Consider the following 21,571-nt stretch of genomic DNA (forward strand, 5'->3'; position numbering starts at 1 on the left):
GCTTTCCAGCTGGGCTAACGTTAGCCACCAGTGCAGATGCAATGGAGCCCCTCCTCTGAAAATGGCCAAGCCTCAAAAAAACACCCCAGCAGGACCAAGGCAGTTACCTCCCCCCCCACCACCCTGTCATGTTTACATCAAAGAGTTTCTCACACAGAGTCAGAGCTTACACCAGCCCTCCTCTTCTCACATGTTATTAAACTAAGCCTCTTTTGACAAAGCCTTGGTGTAGACAACCTGAAAAAAAGCAAAAAAAAAAAAAAAAAAATTGCTGGCTTTAGATTTGTGAGGCCCTTGTACAGGGATGGCAAGACTGGCCTGGACTGTCAGCACTGACGCATGGGCCCATCGTGCACCCGAGTACAGGTTTGTGCACCGAAGTTCAGCCATCGTCAGCTGCTTCGTCAAATCACAGCGGCGTTCCGATGCGGCGCAGCTGCACGGAGGTTTCACGTGTGAAGCTGCTCACAAGTGTTTCACAGCTTATTTAAGGATGGAAAGGTAGAAATGTAAACACAGACTGATGCCCGTCTAGCGCCTTTCTCCAAAAGCCTCCCCTCGGCTCAGTGGCTGGCTTCGCATAGCACGGGGAATTTCTAACCTAAGGAAGAGAAGTCCCACCACGTGGCATTTGGACTTCAAACCTCAGACCCACTTCTTCTGCTAAACAAACACGCTTGTCCTAAGTGTCACTTTGGTGCTGTGTTTTGTTTTGTTGTTTTTTTTTTTCCCCAAACAGGAACCAGCATACATTTGTCTGGAAGGAAGGAGACTGCAGTTGACCCGTATTCTGAAGCCGGAGCTCATCCTCACAGTTTGCCAAGGCTGCTGAAAGGATGTGGCGAAACATCGGCTTTCTCTCTTACAAAAAAGAGCTAAGAAGCAACTTGCAAGGTCACATGGGCAACTCTGAACTTGCAGCATGTTTTGCGCCTTGCCTGCAAGCTTGTTTTTAAGTAAGCGGAAAGCTTGCTTACTTAGGCAGTGTTTTTGAACCAAAAGGTACATGTGTTCGAGTACCTAAAAATGCTGGCCCTGCCGACGCTAGACTCACTTTCGCTTTCACGTGCCCACGTTTGAATATCTACCCCTGCCCGTACTTCATTCCCAAACGTAGGTATTACTTGGAATGGTCAGAGTGGAGAAGAGTGTCCAAATGTTTCAAACCCTGTACATGTAGTCAGTCAAAACAGTTCTGGGAGCAGTAGCGCTTATTTAAAATCCCCCACGGTGACGCTGCGAGTCAGTGCTCTGCTCAAAGCCATTTGCATTTTTTCTTTTCATCGAATAAGGCTTTTACTTGCTGGAGCTGTTTCTGGACTTCTTCAAACCCCCGTTCTCGCTCGAGTTTGCTGACAATCTGTTAACAATTAGCAAAAGAGAGAATCATTTTTTTAGTGCTTATTTTCCTTGCTGTTTTTTAAAGCCTGCTTTTCTGCATTCCAACAACTACTGGCAGAAAATGCCTATATGTAAACATTCTTTTCTGACTTTAACACTTTATTTTCGTAGTTTTCCTTTCAAGTTACTATGATTACAGGATTTGCAACACTTCCACAAAAGAATGACAGAGCCAAGCAAAAAACCCCAAACAAATCCAACACATGTTCATCTCCTGAAGCGTGAGGCAAGGCCAGTGCTCCAGTTTTACCCTGAGCAGATTTGCAAATGATATTTTCTTTCTCTTCTTCTGCCCTATGGAACCGAGGGCAATAAACTTGCCCTCTCTTGCTCTAACTTGCCCACTTGGCTCCGGCCCAGGTGATAGGAAGGAGCACTGCTGCTGTCTGAAAACTCTTTGCTGGCAACTCTACAAAGCGACCGAGGTCTCAGCAAACAATGAATGAGGTTTAGCTGCTCCAGGTCAAAAGCCAGAGGGTGGAAGAGCAGAGGGAGGGTTTCCTTCTAAGGATGGGGTAAGTTTAGCCAGTGCTAGCTTCAAAAAAGCAAAAATGGGCACTAAGATTAGAAAGTACACTGAAGTCTCCTGTGTCAACAATTTTAATGAGCTTAATAAAGCATAGGGCCACTCTGAGTAACATCCCGAGCTGCTTTTAAGGGGCAAAGATTTGACGCTGAACCCAGATAATTTGAGATGTTAGACATCAGAAGTGGGAAGCCAGCTCACAGGCGACAGGATGATTACAGCGAGTGCTGATGCTGCGCTGCCGGGGACGAAAGAGAGAAAGGTCTGGTTGCTGGGAGACCCAGACAACCTGCTGGAAGTGGTAACGAGGCCTTCAGGCAACGCACCCCAGCTGGCTCTTATCTGCGTCTCTGCGCAGGCACACGCAGCCTCCGCCAAGGGTGCGAGCAAAACGCAGAATGGAGTGGAGGACCCCATCATGCAAAGCAGAGGGCAGGGATTTGCTTACAAAGCAGCTTAGAGGTAGCCTGTGACTAAGTGCATTCAGTTGAGAAACGGTTTCTTTTGTTAGCAATAGCAGGGGCTGGAAGCTATAGCTTCTTTTGTTTAAGAGGAAGACTATTAGAGCAGAGCGGAAGAGGGCAATGATGGGAAAGGAGCAGACACCTCTTGCCGTAAGGCTGAGTGCACTCCGCTGAGGTGTTTGCAGTGACTGTTAAATGGAGATCCCCAGTGCTACAGTCGGATCTGATGTCTGAATCCCCAGGGAAATGGAGCGCGTGCACAGGAGTTGTGACAGGCATTAGCAGATGCTCTGCACACGCAGTAAAACAACAAGTCTAGACTATACAGGAACTTTCTCAAAACCGTGGGGAGAATTTTTATTGCTACTGTCTCTGTGAAATACTGCGGTGACAGTAAAGGCGCATTTACACACCTCTGGCCTGCGACCCCTCCGAGAGGTGGGGGCTCCGGCCCCCCCGGGGGCCACGCTGCTCTGGCCCCGCACAGCTCGGCGGGGGGAGCATCCTCGGCTGCCTGGCAGAGGGGCTGTCTCCGGGGTGGCACCCAGGGAGTCGCACACCGAGGCCAGCCCTTGGTTACTCTGTCAAGTCCAGCTTCCAAGCCTGAGGGCGCGAGTTAACGTTAAGGGGTTAAGCAGGAATAGCAGACGTGCTTACCTCATCATAGTATTTCACTATGTATCTGTAGATTTCAATCAAGGCCACTTTCTCATTAAATTCATTTTCATGTTTCTAGAACAGAAAATAGCTCTGGTCAGATAATTCTCCTTTTTAAAAACCAACTTAACCTGAAAGCAAATGAAGTTGCGGCTTCTCAACCATACCTTAGATTCCTGAGTTAGAAATTCTTCAACCTCTGAAGTGGTCAGTGGAGGCAGATCCCTGATGGCTTTATAGTACGCTTTCACCTCCTTCTTGTAGAGTGGAATGTCCTTAGCGTAGAGAAGTTTATTTGTTGGTGCTTCCTTAAAAAGAAAATATTTGAAGCCTTGTCAATTTTCACAGCACAGATTTCCTAAGGTTCCACCTCCACATAGTTAATTGCATCTAATTGTGTCTGTTCTCTGTGTGACTCATTTCTCTTTGCGGTGGTTATATGCAAGGAATCAAGGTTATGAAATAAAGATGAAGAGCAGACGCAGGACCTCAGTAATAGTGCATTCTGTTTCATGACAGTTGCCATATAATTATTTCTGTTGGCATCAGGAGTGATGAACATTTGTTCCTTAGACATTTTTCTTTCTTACTTCCTCCTCGCCACTCCCCAGACCTGAAAGATTGTGAAAGCTGAACTGAAGGGCTGGAGGCTGACACCCTATTTACATACAGGATACAGCAGTGCTGTGGAAAGTTCCCCTAGGGTAACACACCAGAGAGCCTTGCTAGATCCTGCCCTGGCAGAGGTTCCCCTAAAACCCTTTGGCCCCTACTCCTTTCGCTCAGGGGCTCGAGAGCACAGAGAGCTGCCTGCCAGGCACACACAGCCAAAGGGATTTGGTTTTTTTCCCCAAGGCTTCAACCACTTGGGTCAGCACTGACCTACGAGGCAGCTTTGGGCTCATCCGAGGAAATAAATGCTGATGTTTGTGGTAGGAGCCGAAGCTCCACCTGGAAACCATGTTTTCAGAATGTGTAAGTGGGGGCTGGTAGTTTCCTGTCACTGCTCTAGTTTAAATTCTGGGGAATAAATGACACAACCATGTGATATCTTGTCACTAGTGTTTCCACCCTGTGATGAAATGATTTAAATGCTTGTTTTCTAAGTGGCTGAAGAACATTTTATGATAAAAGGCTCAAAAGCGCGAAAGTAAATACATTTTAGTACTGAAAGGCCACAAGATATTTACTGCACTGCCGACCTCTCTCAGGTTTCAGCATCCCTTTTCAAATGGTTAATGGGAGCTGTTGTATCAACAGTACTTTACAAGGGATGTTAAGCGTAGCAACCTAACAGCCCATGCTCATTTGCAGTTTCTCCATCGAGTGAGTGATGTGATTAGTTTTAATTCATGACACTTCACTCCCAAAATAAGATAAATAAGCACATTATTTGTTATTTACCTTCAACAAACGAGCAGTTAGTTCAGATCACATAGGAAATCAGTCCGTTATTACACACATTTTTTTAGGCTAAAAGATCTCTAGCCTGTTTTTCTTGGTAGTATGAACCTGAACAAATGCTTCCTGCTTCCGTCCAAAGAAAAGGAAAATACCCTCAGGAAAAACTAAGTATTTCTGATCCCTAGAGTTCTGGACACTGTACTGAAGAGCTTTTGAGCGTAAGATTTCTGGACTTCTTACTGCAGCAAATAATTTTGCATATAAAAAGGGAGCAGCTAATACACGTGAAAGGAATTGTGTCAAACTTCAGAGCTCTTTCAAGTATTCTTACAGCTCTCAGTAGCTTACTACGCATGTTTTCTGCACATTGGTGTGTGGCAGACAAAATTGGGACTACTTATTAAATGATGTTAATGCTTTTAAGACCCTTGTTTAAAAATTCTTTAAAACTTCATTGAAATCTTACAATTTCCACCCTCTTCCACATATTCTATAAACACACTATGCAGAAGCCCACTGCAGAGAAGATAAGTGGCAGTTAACTATAGATACGGCATTCTAGTAGCTGTATCTGTCTGCTCCTGTGAGTTCTTGAAAGCCTTGTGAGATGGAGCAACAAGGAATGGAAATCCAGCTTAATTAGGCCACTGACAGTTTTGCCCCCAATGCCAGCAGATCGAGGACTTCATCCCCTAAATCGTCATACAGTTGAAAAAGTCACTGGTTGAGAAGTTAGCAAAAGACTGGAAGGGCAGCATTACCTTCCCCAGTGTCTGTTCTGCTAGAGAAAAGGCATCCATGAAAGCTTGTGCGATAACAGACAAACAGCCATCTATGTGTGAAGTCTTCTTAATATCAAAGACAAATTGGGGATTCTTCAGTATGTTCACCCAGAAGCGGAGAGGAAGGCTAGACAGAGGAAGAACAAGCATCTTTAACCACTCCGGTAGCACAACTGCTTTAAAATGGCAGTATAATTGCACCGCACTCATGCAAAGAAGCACATTTCTGGGCTGCGTATTCATGTTAAAAAAGGGATCAGGGAACAAAGGCAAACACATCAGTCACCCTTCCACCTCCAAATAATGCTCTCAACCTGCAGGTGCTTCTTTCTGACTGTGAAGCCAGTATGCAGACTTAGAAAGTCCTGGAAGCTATGGTGGTTTGTATCGGTATCCAACTGATACACTAAAATTACTGGGATCCACACAGCCAAATCATATCTTCACCCAGGCATGCCAAAATCTTACTCTTCTCATCAGAGGTGACCTGTTCCATCTTTGCAACGACATTTTCAGAGAGTGCACGCACTCCCGCGCATATCATATGGGCATACCTGTTCGTTTTCCATATATGGACCACATCAGGGTCATTAATTTTTTTGCTCTCAGCCTGGGCATCCAGAAAGTCAAAAAAGTACTTGATGGCAACAGGTGCTTTATTGTTGGGTAAACTCCAAATGCTCCTGAAGAGCTTTTCAACAACTGAGTGAATTGCAACCTGAAAAGAAAATGAATACTATCATTGCACAAGAAAAGAATGGGATTTCTTGTCTCAGAGACTGGAGCGTGCCCCAAGGCAACCACACACAGAAACTACAATACACTTGTGGCAAATATCTAGGCCATAGGTTATTGGCAAACAAGACAGTCAATAACAAAAATGAAACTACAAATATACCATAATGAGCTGCTTTCAAATGTCGAATACCTTATCACTTTACCAACAGGATAATTGTGGTGAACTTTGTGATAAATCGTAGGTGGAAGGAATCACCCGTTCCAGAAAAGACAGTATCAATTCTTCAGATACTGTTGGCAGCGTTGCTAAAGGCATTTGGAACTTGTGACTGGAAGTAAGAGGGAGGTGAGCAAAGAGGAGTTGAACCACTTTCCTAAGGCACTGGTCTTCACGGTGCCATCTGCGACACACGTTGAACACATGTGCTGATCAACACTTCACAGCCAAGCGACTGTGACGCTTGACCTCACTCTAGGATAACAGCTTTGGGTGGCATATGAAGACGCTAATATTAGAGAGAAGAACTGAAAACTGGGGATTTCTGATCCAGAAGCGAAGATACTTGGCTCACAGAAGCAAAGGCTTGGCTTCTGACAGACTCACTGACATCATCACAGAGTATTCATAAGTAGAGGCAAACAAAGCAAAACGCTGTTTTGTGCATTTTTTCTTCACATCTGTTCTGAAGCCCAGTTCAGCCCAATCTTCTCTCAACAAGAAGGATTTAAGTGTATCCCAGGATCTTGATGCTCTACCGGCCAGTTCACTTCATGTGGCAAATTCTACAATTGTGTCTGCATGTGTGTATGGGCGAGAGAGAGGGAGGGAGAAAGACACGGTCCGATGTAATTTCCTTTAGTGCACGGCCTATCATGGGTGGAATTTCACAGTGAGGGGTATCACAGAGCTCTTGTACAGAGCACTACCCTACTTCGGAGAAGGAGGTGATTAATTTTAAGCCCTTTAAAAGGACTGTTTCTTAAGAGCCTGATCTTTTCTTTTGTACTTCAGCCTTCCACCATGAGATATTACTGGTTTACTCCAGCGATTCCTAAGGGCTTATGTTAGTTTCCACAGCTAATGAGAAATGACCAGTCTTCACTCTCACTTTGGGTAGTGTCCCAAATTACTCCGGATGCTATCAACAGTCTAATTAAGTAATGACTGATAGATTCTTAAATGCAAGAAGGCCATAATCATCATCCCTTCAGGCCTCTCATGTCGCACAGCTCTCAGTGTTGTGCATTGATTAATATTTTAAGTAATATGCTGTTGCAAAGAGTTTTATAACCCTTTTGAGCAAGTCAGAAACAAGATGACGTTACCACAGGGAGTGAGCCGGGCTTATTCCTAAGGAATGTGCACTGTATAAATTAGGTAATCATATCATAAATCCTAAGGACCTCGTCTTTAAAATTAATATAGTTATTCTGGATGCTTAATTTGAGTCCCTAAAAGACTATTTCATTTCATGGGCCGTATTTTGTGAAACTCAGGCCTTGGAAGTTGTCTCTAAGCTGGGCAAACTCTAGTAGAGAGTGAGGAGACTGTTGACTGAAAGCTGTCCCTCCAGAAGGGATCGTTCTTGCTCTATGGCACTCAGTGACCAAAGACACTTTCTATAAGCTCAGTAACTACCTTTTTGCTTTAACCTGAGAAAAAAGGTTGTGCTTACTGGGGAGACAGAGAGTGCGAGTAATAGACAATTTCAGAATTCTAGCATTAGAAAACACAAAATGTGTCCATCTTTGCAAATTGTCATAATCCATAGTTCTCACAGTGATTTTTATAGGCCACCGTTTTTATTTAGTATTTGATACACATGCAGGAAGTCTGCGTAATTGCTGCTTTAATTTCTCTTTCTGCTGTGCCAAACTAGCCAAGCCTAACATCAGCCTTCCCCCAAAATAAGGCCTTTACAGCTTACCTTAGTTGACAGAAGCTTTGTCAGATACATTTCTTTCACTTTGAATTTTTGCTTTCCTTTGTGACCTGCTCCTTTCACATCTTTGTTTGCTTCGGAATCTGGTAAAATCTGTCATGAAGAGATTAGAGAGATTACACAGTTACAAACACAACTCAGTATTAAATCTACCACTTAACATTGTAATGACTGAACTCACCAAATGACAGTGTTCATCCGAGTAGTCCACATCTGAACAGAAAGCAGAGAGCAAACATGCATTAATGAAACAACGCAGCCAAGCAGGCTCGGTGTCACCCTTTCCTGCCCGCAGCGTGGGGGAAGCCTCTGAGAAACCCACAGGTCCTGGCTCACCTCCCTGGTGCCAACCTGTAGGTCAGACCACTAAGCTAGGGCATCATCATCTGCTGCTGGGGTAAGCTGGCAGCAAATTGCAGCTCCTCTGAAAGGAGGACAACAGACAGCAGATGAGATGACTGCATTGGTTTAGTCTCTAAGAGTACTCTCGGTGCAGGCGGGCTGAGGTCAGGCTTGAAAGCAATGGCTGAGAACAGACAACCCTGTTCTTGCTGAGGGAGAGACCAGTGCTGCCCCAGTGTTTCGCACCTCAGGGGCAGATCTCTCCTAACTTTAGATGTCCACTTTGAGGGTGAGGTGAATGACACCCTAGGAGTGTCTGTTTCTCCCCAGAAGCTACAGAAAGCCCACTTCCCCCAAGCAACCAGCTGGGCTGGAGCAACCTGTGTCACAGGGATAGGGAAGATGAACTGACTCCTTGTAAGCACCCTTTACCTCCCAACCTGCTGGTGAGACAGCAGAGCCAAAGCTTTCAGAAACACACCCAAGAGAATAAGGAAAATTCCAAAACTGTGTTTTTTTGTTATGCCTGACTCCAGACAGGGAACCACTATGCCCGTGACACACAATGCCGGGCACTGGAGCAGGGCATGTTCCCTGTGTTGGTCTCACCAGTCAGCACTTTGTGTCACCGGGGCTTCCCTGCCTCCTGCCTTCCTGCTTATGAGTCTGTATGTTTAAGCATTCATTTGTGGAAGACTAAGTCCTTCTGTCCTTCTTTCCTTTGCCTCCTTCCCTCCTCTTAGGCCCACTCTGCCTGCCAGAGGCTCAGAGCCAGGGTAACACAGTTCTTCATTTGGCTCAGCTATATCAAAAAGTGCCAACTTTTCTGACCTCCTATTGACCAAGAGACAACCAGTCCTAGCTCAGCTCTCTGCATTCCCAGCCCATTCTCCACAGAAGATTAAATACGTTGCAGTTCCTTTGTTACCTGATCGGGTATTTGCCTTCTTTTTAAAGACTTTTATGGTTGCTCCATTTGAAATCTGAAAGTAAAAACAAACATACCGTGCTGAAACAAAAGTGTTTACAATTCACAAACCCCTCAGTTTCATTTCCTCTGTCCTTAAGTCTGTGGCAGAGCAGGAGCGTGCCAGCCCGTCTCATTCTCACCACTGTGTGCATGGCTCTAAGCAGGCAGCCAGGGCTGGGCTTTCAGGCATGGGCAGGAGCTGCAGTTTGTTAGCCTTACCTGGCAAGGTGGGAAGGCAGCTCTTCTGACAAGCTGGCCTTTAAGACCTTTCCCTTTCTTTGATTTTTCTGGTTCAGACCCTATTTGGACATTTTCATTTCCACGTACTGCTTTGTACTGCCTCTTGCACCCATCTATCTACAGATTGCCCAGGTTGAATTCTCTGGCCCCAAATGCAATAGGATCTTATGGGAAGGTGAGGCAGGGAGGGGAACACAGGGATGATTTCTCTTCTGGCCCCCTTTTTTCCAGCTCGGTCCATTCCCCCCCACCATGCCCTATAGAGGGGCCATGCTGACAGTCTAGCCTGGTGCTCCCAAGAACTATTTTCAAACTGAGCAAAATATTTACGCCCTGTGGATCTAACGTGGGGATCTGACACCCTAAGGTCAAGATCCATATCTAGTCACCTTGGGATTTCTAAGAAAAATCTTCCCCCCTCCTTTCCTGAATTTACAGCGCTGCTAGGATGGTAACTATTATCTTTAAAAGAAACTGGCAAGTCATGCTTTTATTGTCAAAGAGTAACTCAAAAACGGCTCCCACTGAGAACTACACCACTGCTCTGCTGTCAAATGTTGGGTCTTGCCAAGTGCTAGTGTACTTCCCTCTATAATTACAAAAACAACTGGCCAGTTCTAGGAAGGGATCTCTGCCAAAATAATTTAAGTGTTTTTTAAACCTTGGCAGCAAGCCTGGTGCGAGAAACCAGTTTAAACATTAAGATACTCTATCAAAAGCTCTGTCTTGCGCCAAAGAAATCTGCACTTACACTTGCTCCTGGAAAGTAAATGCAATCTATTTTAGAAGTATGATTTTTTGCAGGGGTTCCATTTATCATACAGTGTTTCAGAGCTCTTTCAGATAATACAGAGCACTTTAAGACCACACCATGGGAATATGCTCTAAGGCTAGCTTGTGAGGTGACACAAAGACCCAGAGTCCTCCTACTTGGCCCTGAAGATAGGTAAACAGGAACAGGGCTACCCAGCAGCTTACCCCCTCCCAGAGCAGCGTGGGCAATGTGCTGCCTCCACTCCCTCTCCAAGAAGCAGGAGAGCAGCTCAGTGCTGAAATGTGTTGGCTCCTGTCCTGGGGGAGATGGGCAGAGCTTGGAGGAAGAGCTGCGTTTCTCTCCAGGAACCAGAGGAGTAGGTGCAGTCATGATCCAAGCCCCAACTTGTCCCAGAAATTAAACCTGAAATGATGCTTTTAGCATTGAGTGGAATATGCTTTCCCTTCTTTATCATTACTGCAGCAGCCATACTTGTGTTTCTTTCAGTGTGATCCAATTAAAAAAAAAAAACCTTCTAGTGTCCTGCTGCCTACATCACTTTTCATGGTAGGCTGCTCCCATGGGCACCTCAGAACACCTTTACTTTGTCAGGTGCATTACTGAGGGGGACAAAAAGGCAAAGGGGAGATCTGTTCAGATCCAGACAACATGGAATACAGCTACTTTGCAAAACAGAAGATGCAGTAGTGCGGCTCTATGCCTCTTCCTTGTTCTCCAGGCCTCCTGTCCTCCCTATAATCCAGTTCTTATCAGTGACATCCCTGGATCACACATTCAGATTTGCTCGCTGGGGCTGTGCCCGCTCCTGGAACATGTGATGCTGCTACAGGCTGAGAAATTGGAGATTTGTGACTGGACAGCAGATCTGAAAGCAGTTCCCTAGCTCTCTTCTTGCATGGGAGATAGGACATCATGATAATCAGCGACTTTCTTGTCAAGGCTTGTGGTTGTTCTCATGTAAACAATAGTGCAGACCTCATAAATAATCATATCAATAACCCTAATAGGAGCAAAAAATTAGCAAAAGGAGCACACAAGTGAGAGACACATGACAGTCTAATAAGAGTACAGTGGAGTTTTTTTCCCTTCAGAAACACCACACAAAAATGCAAACATCCCCTACTTGCACATTTTAAAAATCAGTGTAGAAACTAAGTGTGCTTTTTCAAGAGTGACTGGTGATTCTGGGACCTTTACAACACAACCCTCATGCTCCAGTATCTTAAAAGGATTTGATGGTACTTCCCAGTTTCAGAAATCTGGGTACTTTCTAGCATTTAAGACTGGCAAACAAAAAGAAAAAATTCAGGCTTGCCACAAAACTCTAGACACCGTTGAAATGTAAACTGGGATTACTCAGGCAACTACCCTCACACTGTGCATGCAATGTTCCTTTTTCTTGCTAACTAGACACCTTTACATTCCTTTCTGCATTAATATGCATACAAGAAAATAAACTAGATGTGCTAATGGCTGATACTTGCTGCTAAGCCACTGCCTAAAATGCCACTAAGTTCCTGCCTAACATGTACATTATTTTGTCAGTGTCAGAAAAAGTGAACTAAAATATCTAACAGAGATACCCAGCGCAATTTCCATAAGGCAGCTGCTAAGCTATAATTAGTGTAGTTACAGCTTTGCAAAAACAACTGAACCTCCAACCTAACTTGCATTTGCCTGCAGAAACCTCAGACGAAAACAAGGGCTGAGACAAAGATATCCAGGGATGACAGTGACCAGCTGGAGCCGATTTGCCATGAGGTATGGCACCCCTCAGCCAACGCATGCCATGAGCTCAGGAAGCGCAAAAGGCTCCCAGGTAAAATCAGGGAGTACTTGCAATGGCTGCCTGTAGTAAAGAGGGTGGGTGCTATCACATTAGACAGAAATTCAAGTATCTAATCAGATTCGAACCTACGTTGACCTTTGCTGCATAGACTCTGACTGCAACGCTACAATGTCCTAATTTGTACAAGATCTTTACAAGTGGAGTGGAGGAAGTCCCATGTTAATCTATAGACAAGATTAAGGAGAGGCACAGGAAAAGCTGCATTTAAGACACTGGATAGTGACTCAGGACAGCTGGGTTCACTGCTCCCTTCCCAGGACGTAAGGAGAGCAATAAACGCCTACAGAAATCTGTAAAGTGACTCCAAATGAGCTTACTCCAGATCTGTGCAGCCTTGCGCAGCGCCCAAGCTACAAACAGTCCTGCTAGGAGTCCTTGTTCCTCTCTGTGAATGGCACTGTATTTGCTCATGCAGACAGCAACGTGTTCAGGGCTGGCTCACGATTCTCAGCACCATACTGTATTGCATGGCACAGACCTACACTCATCAGCAAAACTTCTAAATAAATAAAAATTGTCATGTTAAGAGCCAGGCTTTCAAATTCAACAATGAGGCATGAAGAAAGCTCACTGAAAGCACTCAGCATACTAACCTCGTTTCCAAAATCTATCTGTAAGCATCACAATATGAGCTACCATATCACCTGCTGCACATTTTACCCCACCCTCTCACCCTCTGTTCTGACTAATGTCAGTGGAAACTCCTTAGACAGGCAATGCTGCTTGCTATGCTTTTGCAATGTGCTGCGCCCAGAAGGGCTCTGCCACCAGCTGCAGCCTTGTGTGTTGTTGCAATGATGGACAGATTGCTGCAGTGCTGAAAACGACTGGTTTATAGGTGCAATTGGAAGTGGAGGGGAAAATTTACGGTGCAAGTGGTGACAGTAGATGGAAGCAGAAACGGAAAAAGGGAAGGAGACTGACACAGGAGGTCTCAAGAGAAGAGCGAGCAAACTCATCACGCCTTTTTATTCTGACTCTCAATAAGCTTTCAAAAGTATCACTACCGCCTGTTCAGGTAATCAAAATATGAGGTGGGAAGAGGTAAAGAATTGCTCATGGTGCAACAAAAACTCAGCAGCAGAGACTAGAAAAGACTCAAGGCAATAGCTGGAAATCAGACGCTGTTTTAACTGAAATGCTCAACAGAAGTAACAGTTTACCTGGTATGCTTGAACTAAGCAACCCTGCAACAAGCAAACCTCTGAAAAGTAACAGAAAACATATGACTCATTGGCAAGAAAGTTGTGTGTCACACATTTCTTTCCTTCTGTTGATGATGCTCAGCTATCTCTTAAAGATTTTGATCAATCAAGATACTTCTGTGCAGACAGCATTTGGGTGTTGGGGAGAAACTGCTTCTCGATTCATTGGTACGGCTTCTGTGCTTACCTCGTAATGACCGATGGTATTTAGCTTCCTTATGCCATCCTCCATTACCTCTGAGGAACCATCGATATCTAACAATTCTCTTTGCTGCTCCTCAGACACAAGCTCTGCAGTATGACAGCAAGAGAAAACGATTACATCCCAATGCCATTCTCACTGTACAGATGTTTGTAAAGAAAAACAATACCTAATTATTTTTGGACCAGTGGTTCTCAACCAAGCTGTTTCTCTCTGTCCTTGTGCTGGGACACATGAGAGTGGTTTTGCACTCCCACACTACAGATTCTTTTTTTGGGGTGGCTGCCATTACTACAGGCTATAGGTGCTTCACTTTGTGTTGGTCAAGGCAGAGTTTTTGGAGGTGCTTTCATCTAATCTAGCTGTTCTCTTGCACAAGCATGCCCTGGTGTTATGGACACATTGGGACTAGAAGAAAGGTTTCACAATCCACTTCTAAGAGATGACTAAAATGAACTGTGCAAGACTGACATAGCATTTGTGAAGGGTGGTCAGGCACTGGTGGTGGATACAAACATCAGGTATGAAAGTAAATCATCATCACTTGCCAACACAGCGTCTGAGAAGGTGATGAAATATTAACACCTTAGGGAGCAAGTCTGGGAGGTGACAAATGCCAACAATGTAGAGTTTGTTAGATTTCCCACTGAAGCATGTGAGGAGTGGCACGGTGGCAAGTACAGGCTTTTATTTGACCTTGAGCTCTTGAAAACCCGACAAGAAAAGGTGGCTTGACTCATCTGCTGGAACGGCCTTATTTACAGCTGTGGATATTGTATGTATCTTTGTGAGTCACATGCAAAATATTATATAAACCTAATTTGACTGTAAATTATATTTGTGGGTTCTCCTGATCAAGGGAAATGGAGGCCTGTTGGAAGGAAGGGTGGTAGGAGGGATAGGAGGTAGGGACTAAAGTACTTGGTAATCATGATGTGTCATCTTACCCACTAACAAAATTTATCAACCAGCTGTACTTAGGTGGACGGGCCACTTTACTTAACCCAGAAAAGGAACATATAAATTATATGTGTTTGGTAAATAACATGTGTTTGTTAACTGCATGCTGAAGCAAAGCAGATGTAGTTCCAATGTTCTAACTGGTAGTATAAATGATCTGGTAGAAATTCCTTACAAAGGCTATGTTCTGCCTATATGCTACAAAAAGTCAAAGCCAAAGGTAGGAATTCCTAAAAAGAAAACTCCACGGACAGACCAGTGAACTCCGTGAAAATGTAACACAGTGACACTCTCTTACCAAGACCGATTTCATCCAGCTGAAGACCATAGAGAAAGCCATTCTTATTAAGGAAAGCCTGAAGGCTCTTCTCCTTGGCTTGGCCTATGGTGTCGCAGTCCAGAACATTAACTTGGATAGTTTGACAGGCATCTCCACTCTCATTTTCTGGGATTTTTTCAAAGATAATATTCACTGTCTGGGGAAAGAAACAAATGTTATTCTGACTTACAGGGAACACCTGGCATGGGATACCTACAAACTCCTGACAGCAAACCTGAGAGATTTTCAGCATATTTATTATTAAAGCTACTTCAGATAAAGATTATTTGAAAGAATTGCACAACAAAGCATTTAGAACTTCTCGTTCTGAAGAATCTCTGAAGAATCAAAGATATATAGCTATGTATCTCTGAATGTGTATTTTGTGTTCTGATTTTATGCAAATATGTTTCAGTGAATTACCAAAAAAAGACAGGAGACCAGGAAAAATTACAATGCATGTTCTAAAAGAAGCAGGTCTTTTATTTAAAATGAATGCCTTAAAAGCAAAACTGTAAGCTACTAGAAATCTGATAAGGTTGCTAAGTAAATCATCATGGTAAGAATGACTGATTTTGAGTGGATAGGAAGCAGTGTTAAAATGCGTACTTACACCTGCAGATTATGCTGAGTACCTTACATCATACAAAAAAAATACATCTCCCCTGGCGATGATGGTACCTGTCTGCATACAGCCACATCTCTAGAGGCAGCAGAGACAGGGCTACTGCCCAAGCAGTGAGAAGGGAAAGCGTGTTGCAGCAGACAGAACCCAAAGTGGTCCAGATCTGCACAGAAAAGTGTGATTTATTGTATTAGTCATTACTCCAGGTCAAACACCCACAGGACCTGTCCAGTTACAACACCCCTGCCCTTTAGCTCGCAGCTACTCTTAGCTGGGACACAACTCATCTGCTGGGCTGCACACAAGGTGAGTATGGGCTAGAGGGAGGTGCCAATGAGACTGGGTGGCCATCTCCAGGGAATGTGTTTAGTCAGGTCGTATTTCTGGTCAGGTCAGGCAGATCAGTTGCTTTCAGAAGGCAGGGAAAAGGGATGAGCACAGGATTGCTAATGCCGAGTGATAATAGCACTCATTTCCAGTGCCGTAGCCCGCTCCTTGCAGAGGCATCACCGTTCAGCTACATGGATACAGATGTTCTGCTGCAGATGTCTTGGGACAGAATAAAAACAAGTGGTTTAGGTGCCAGCACTTGACTGTAAGCGGCATATGAAAATCTATGTATTCGAACCATTCTGGCTGTTGGACATTTCTGGTAGAATACATATCTTTTGACTGAGATGTGAGCACTGCAGGTGTGACTCAGTGAAGGAGTGAACATTAAAAGAGGAAGCAACTAAAAAAATTTTTTTCCCCTGCTGTCATGTGAAGGAAAGAATTTCTGTCCAGGTTGCTTCAGGGATAAACTTTTCTCTTTTCTTAGAAAAATGGGTAGTTATTAATAGTTGTAGAATGCTATTTTCTGCTTTACTACCCAGCAAGAGTGGAAATTACAACACACTGGTGGTAAAAAGAAGTAATCCAATGAGACATAAATTAACTTTAGTGTTTCTAGAGAAACAAAAGGAGTATTAAAAACAGGGTTGCAAAACTATGAAGATCAGGATTTAACAGAGACCAGGATGTAACTAAAGTAACTGAGAATAACTTAATCAGGACACTGAGATGCCTAATTGTGAGGAAAATGAGTCCATGGAAAGGACAGACAGAAGAGAAGAGGAGGAGACGTGGGAACAGTGCCTGCAGAAGGAGAAGCAGACTGGATGCCATGCCTCAGGTTGGGATTTCATGCGGAAAATTAGTAAAAAATATATTGGCACAGGAATGAGGGAGTCATGCTTGGTTAGGCCCACAGACCAACTGAACAGACAGCAGTCCTGACCTTGACTTTGACTGCCCTGAGGTCATGGTCTTGTAGGATAAAAATGTGGACGGGGACTAACTGTATTTTGTCTTTGGAAAACTCATTTTAATGAAAGTCTTTGTCTCTTCTAGTCTCCAAACTGATCTTTCTGGAGTAGCTAATCACACTTTAACTGATATTGATTTGTCTTTACATCCTTGGAAGCATTCCTTCCTTTAGTGGATCCTTTCCTCCTAACGTTATTCCTACACTGCAATATTCATGTTCGTGCTTCTCCTTCATTTCCTCTTCCTTTCAGACTGTCAAGAGAAACTGTCTTTTTCTCTGCTGCATTTCCTTTTCAGCACATGTTCTCACACAGATTGCACATAAATGTGCAGCCTCTTCAGTTATTAGCATGCGAGGGTCCTCCCATCCCCACTCAACTCATTGTAGGATGACAGGACTGTAAAAAGAGAGTAGTAGTCCTTTATGTAGGTGGAATACAAGTAATTCATGGACTCCTTAATCGAAAGTATCCACAATGCGAGTATAATAACAACACTTTACGACTCAAAGAAGTGGTCAGATGGTAAGAAGTATTTAAACGCGTAGAAGTCTCTAAACCAAGAGAGCCAGACAGTTTTGCTGATATGATTTCCTGCAGAAGTTAATCTTCAGTGATAAAGCAATTGATGCGGAGCTAGAAAAGCCAATCATTATTAAGTCTTCCCTCTGTAGCTGAAGTTTTCATAAATCAGATTCAACCTGTCTGACAGCACAATCCCTGGCTTTAGAAGCCATTAATCAGAAGCTGACAGTCACAATCACTGCATTTAGACACAAAGTGTAGGACTGGAAAAGGAATCAGGAATGACTGTAAAATTATGAAAGCCCTTTTATGATCAGGTCCGAAAACATTTAAGAGAAATCACAGGAGGACATGGTAGTCACGAGGAAACATCATCAGGCCCTTTTCTAAGCTCTCTCACTTTGCAAAGGAAACAAGAATAGAGGTTAACTAAGGGAAAGGTTCAGGAGGGAATTACAGGGTATGTGGTTCAACCTAGTAATATCTAGAGTTGAGACTTCATGCACTAGAAATTAGTGATTAGCAACACAAAGTCTCTTCAGCAAGGGCTTACACAGTTTGCAAGAATTGTTAAAGGCTACTTAAGGAGAACAAGGCAAGCATCTGCAACTACTTGTATAGAAAATAGCTTGGAACCTAGCTAAAAGCCAGGAACAAATTTTAAATTTGAAAGGCATTTGGCATTTGAAGACAATGGTTACAGATGTTTTTTCAGATTTGTAGTTTTCTTGAATTTCAAACAATGAATTATTTAGTAAAGCTGTTAATAATCATAGCAGATAATAAATGAGATGTGGCTAATAACAAAATGTGATAATATCATATTTTCTCAGAAATAAAGAAAAATCATCTGGGATATTCAAGGGCTCTTATTCATTACCCTGTTCTCTATTCAGCTATGCATCTGAACAAAGCATATTTCCATTTATCAGACAGACTGAAAAAACAAGAAAAACTTTTGACTGGTAAAAGTTAGAGAATTTATGTAAAGGAGACAGCACCATGATGTACAGCACAATGAAACTGCCTTAAACCTACTCCCCCAGCTCCCAGACTATGAAATACAATAAATAGCAAAAATCAGATTGATTGCATGATCCTCCTGCAGCAGCCAGAACAGTTACCCATGAAGAGGTTATAGAACAGCTAACAAATTGGCATAGAAAATGTTACAGGATTTAAATTTAGTCTAGATGGGCTCTATGTGAAGCAAGGGTTGTACTCTCAATGCTACAGTATGGTGCTCAATCTGTATCTAATTCAGAAGGCTCTCCTGTAGCCAACATCTGCACTGCTCGCTTCCTAGCGAGGGCTGTTGTGTCCTTTTCTGCTGACGAAAATCCCCATATGTCACATGCTTTTAATAGCCTCCTTATCTCTCACAAAGTGTGCCTAATAATACCACAGCCATGGTGTCTTATTAAGAAATTGGGTTCCCCGTTTCTCCTTTACTCCCTCACAACCCTCCCACTTCTTTTAACACCTTTCTTCTAACTCATAAAGCAGTTGAACACTTTAAACAACATTCCACTGCGTGGTTTTGCTTCACTTTCAATAAAAGGCTGTTGGCTGAAGAGGTGAATCAGAGAATTTCTTCCCATCTAAAAATGCAAACTCATTTCAGTAATGAATTCAGCAGCCCAAATCCCTTCTTTAAAATAAGCAGTGACTATTCAAAAGAATGCTGGAGCACCAAGTCTACCACCTGAAGAAGTCTCCCCTGGTTTTCCACAGAAGAGATTCCACCAAGAACTCCTCCCATGACAGGCTGGCATTGTGTAGCTTTTCTATTTAAAATGAAACACTTGAGTGAAATGCTAGCACTCAGCTGTGCACTGCACTTCGTCATCAGTCATTGAGCAAATTATCCACCAAGGGGTGCAGCTGCTTGTCTGCCTGTGAGAAAGCAGGCTTGCTTCCTCAGCCTGCGAAGAGGCTCCACGACACATTCAAGTCTCTTTCAAGGCAGTTTTATTTCTCAGTACTCCAATGTAAGTGCAGTGTGAAACCACACAGCTCCTCAGCTCATCCTGGACCAGTGCTTTTAGAAGCATCTTTCCTTCGATTCCTCTGCTTGAGTATTTACTTCATCAGCCCATCTCTGTTCAATATCTGACCCTTTCCAGCAGAGAGGGGTAACGGTAGGGGGTTGGGTGGTACCAAGGTCAGTGGCCTTTTTAAAAAAGGCATGGGCCTCAGAGTTAGGACAGCTCCAGTACAATTCAAAACTAACATCTTTCTTGGTTCTCTTTTTTCCTGTTACAAATGGCCTGAATTTTAGAAAACCTCTCCCATCTTTCCTTCTTTCTCTATGCCCAGTGCTTCTTCCTTCTCCTGCCCCAAGAGTTTATCTGCATAGTGGTGTGTTTGGGAGAAGACCTGTGGAGCTCCCCCTGACTTTTATCCTGCTTTTATTGGTTTGGAACTGAAGTCCCAATCCTGAAAGGAGAGATTCGCATGCAGAGTGCCCATACCCTTGTTCGTACCTTGCCACTGATTTGAGAGTTGAACTCCCTTACCAGATGCATCTCTGTGTCTTCAAGTGCCTACAAAGCTTAAAAATCTGGACACTGAGTGTCTGCAGATGTGCTTTAGTATCTTTCTACCACCCTCTTTTTGACTGTGTTTTTATACTTTGCTCTGGACAGGTAGGTTTTAATGTACTGCTATCGTGGGGCTGTGGAAAGGGACAAACTAAAATACCAACAAAATACTGCAAGACTCAGAACGTAACTGCAGTGAGCAAATGTGCAAATGCATTTGAAAACTCAGCTCAGAATTTATTTCATTTAGAAAACAAAACCTGCAATCCTTCAGGCAGAATTTTTCTTCCAAAGAATGGAGAAAATACTTGGTTCCCAGTCTCTACACTCACAGGTCCTGCATGCCACTGCAGTGCATGTGAAGTGGTGTTAGTGAGAGAAGGAAAGCTGAGTCTTTCCACTTTAGTATCCTGTTAAATGGTATTCTTGAAGAGAAAACCTGCACAGCTGGCCTGCTTCCCCAGCCCAGAAAGCCTCACTGCTCCGCCTAAATCTTTCATAGCAGAGTTTCAGTTTCCAGTGTAAATCTTAGATAAAACAGCAAACAAAACTGTTTCCCTGTCCAGAGTCCTTGGGCTCCATCTCTGTAATTTTACTGCAGGAACCTCTCTCATTTTCTGACAGTTCTAAAGGGAACATTCAGCCACTGCTCAACTATGTTCATTAACTGCTGGACCTTAGCAGGGAAAGCTGACTTATTAACCCTATAACAGTACCATTATCTCCTATTTAAAAGCAGGAATACAAAGTACAAAGGCAGCAAATGTTTGAGAAAGGCTATCCGCTCTCTCACTTCCCCATCCATCTGCAGACAGCCTTCCCCACTGATACCAAGTCCTTCAGACCACTTCCCCTCTCTCCTCTTCACTGCAGGCTGCCCACAAGACCCTATCAGCAATTGCATGCACAGAAGTAGCACTAGGAAAAGTATTTAAGGCAGTGTTCAGCAGTTTCAGAGTCAGCTATCCCCCCAAGGTGCTCTCAATTTGAATTTGTGCTATAAATAACAAAAGTCAATCAATTCCACAGGACCAGATGTTCCTGTGCAGGCTACTAGTAACAGACATATTGAACTTGCTTGAAAATTGTTGCTCAGCATCACTACTGGGTTTTGTCTCCTATGGCTGGCTATATATAGCAATATATTTAAACTTACCCTGGTTCCCAAATGCATGCCAGAATGCAGCACACAAACAGGGAAACCAAAGATGTGGTATCATGTGCTTAATTTTTAGTCACAAGCTTCCTTTCCAAATGCACACTGTGGTAACTTAGCTTGAAGTACCTTAAAATGGAGCTTCCAACAACAGCTTTGTAAATAGCTATAGAAGATTTGCCTATAAATTTGTCAGTACATGGGCTTTCAGCAGAAAATGACAATTTACAATGTTTTACAGGAAGGTTGTCATTTCAGTGAGCTTCCTATGTGGCCCAGTGAGCTAAGTCCAATGGATTGCTGAGCAGCCAAAATTTCCAGGGTCATGTAGTCTGCTCCAGTATGTGGCATGTTAGGACCTCCAGGTTCTTGCTGCAAAAACAGAAGATGGGCAGACCTGGAAGCTCCAGCCTCGCCTGAGGCTCAGGATATGAGCTCTGAAAAGGGCTGAATTCTCATCCAAAGTCACCAGCACTTGCAGTGTCCCTGCCATGGCAGTTGCTGCCCTGGCAGTTTCTGCTCCCAAGCTCTGAAGCCCCCTATTCAGTTGCACTTCTCATACTCTGGTATGTCTGGTAACTCTGACAGGAAGCCAGAAGTTAAGAAACAAGGAAGCTATGGAAATGACTGGAAATGCA

At 43.7% G+C, this 21,571-nt stretch overlaps 1 protein-coding gene across 1 annotated transcript in view; it reads right to left on the reverse strand.

Annotated features, from left to right (window-relative positions):
* Window positions 1-6: 6 nt before the first annotated feature.
* Window positions 7-21,571, reverse strand: part of PLXNC1 (plexin C1) — a 150,816-nt gene continuing 129,251 nt past the window's right edge. Inside the window, exons 24-33 of the mRNA XM_035901002.1 lie at window positions 14,757-14,934; window positions 13,484-13,587; window positions 9,186-9,240; window positions 8,097-8,128; window positions 7,901-8,008; window positions 5,789-5,952; window positions 5,214-5,361; window positions 3,216-3,356; window positions 3,049-3,123; window positions 7-1,360 (exon numbers count right to left, since the gene is read on the reverse strand). Of these exons, the coding sequence (XP_035756895.1) occupies window positions 1,256-1,360; window positions 3,049-3,123; window positions 3,216-3,356; window positions 5,214-5,361; window positions 5,789-5,952; window positions 7,901-8,008; window positions 8,097-8,128; window positions 9,186-9,240; window positions 13,484-13,587; window positions 14,757-14,934 (1,110 nt within the window). The 3' untranslated portion in view covers window positions 7-1,255. The remainder of the gene's footprint in view (window positions 1,361-3,048; window positions 3,124-3,215; window positions 3,357-5,213; window positions 5,362-5,788; window positions 5,953-7,900; window positions 8,009-8,096; window positions 8,129-9,185; window positions 9,241-13,483; window positions 13,588-14,756; window positions 14,935-21,571) is intronic.

The sequence above is a fragment of the Egretta garzetta genome, unplaced genomic scaffold (assembly GCF_000687185.1).
Source record: "Egretta garzetta isolate BGI_Z169 unplaced genomic scaffold, ASM68718v1 scaffold38, whole genome shotgun sequence".
Lineage (NCBI taxonomy): Eukaryota > Metazoa > Chordata > Aves > Pelecaniformes > Ardeidae > Egretta > Egretta garzetta.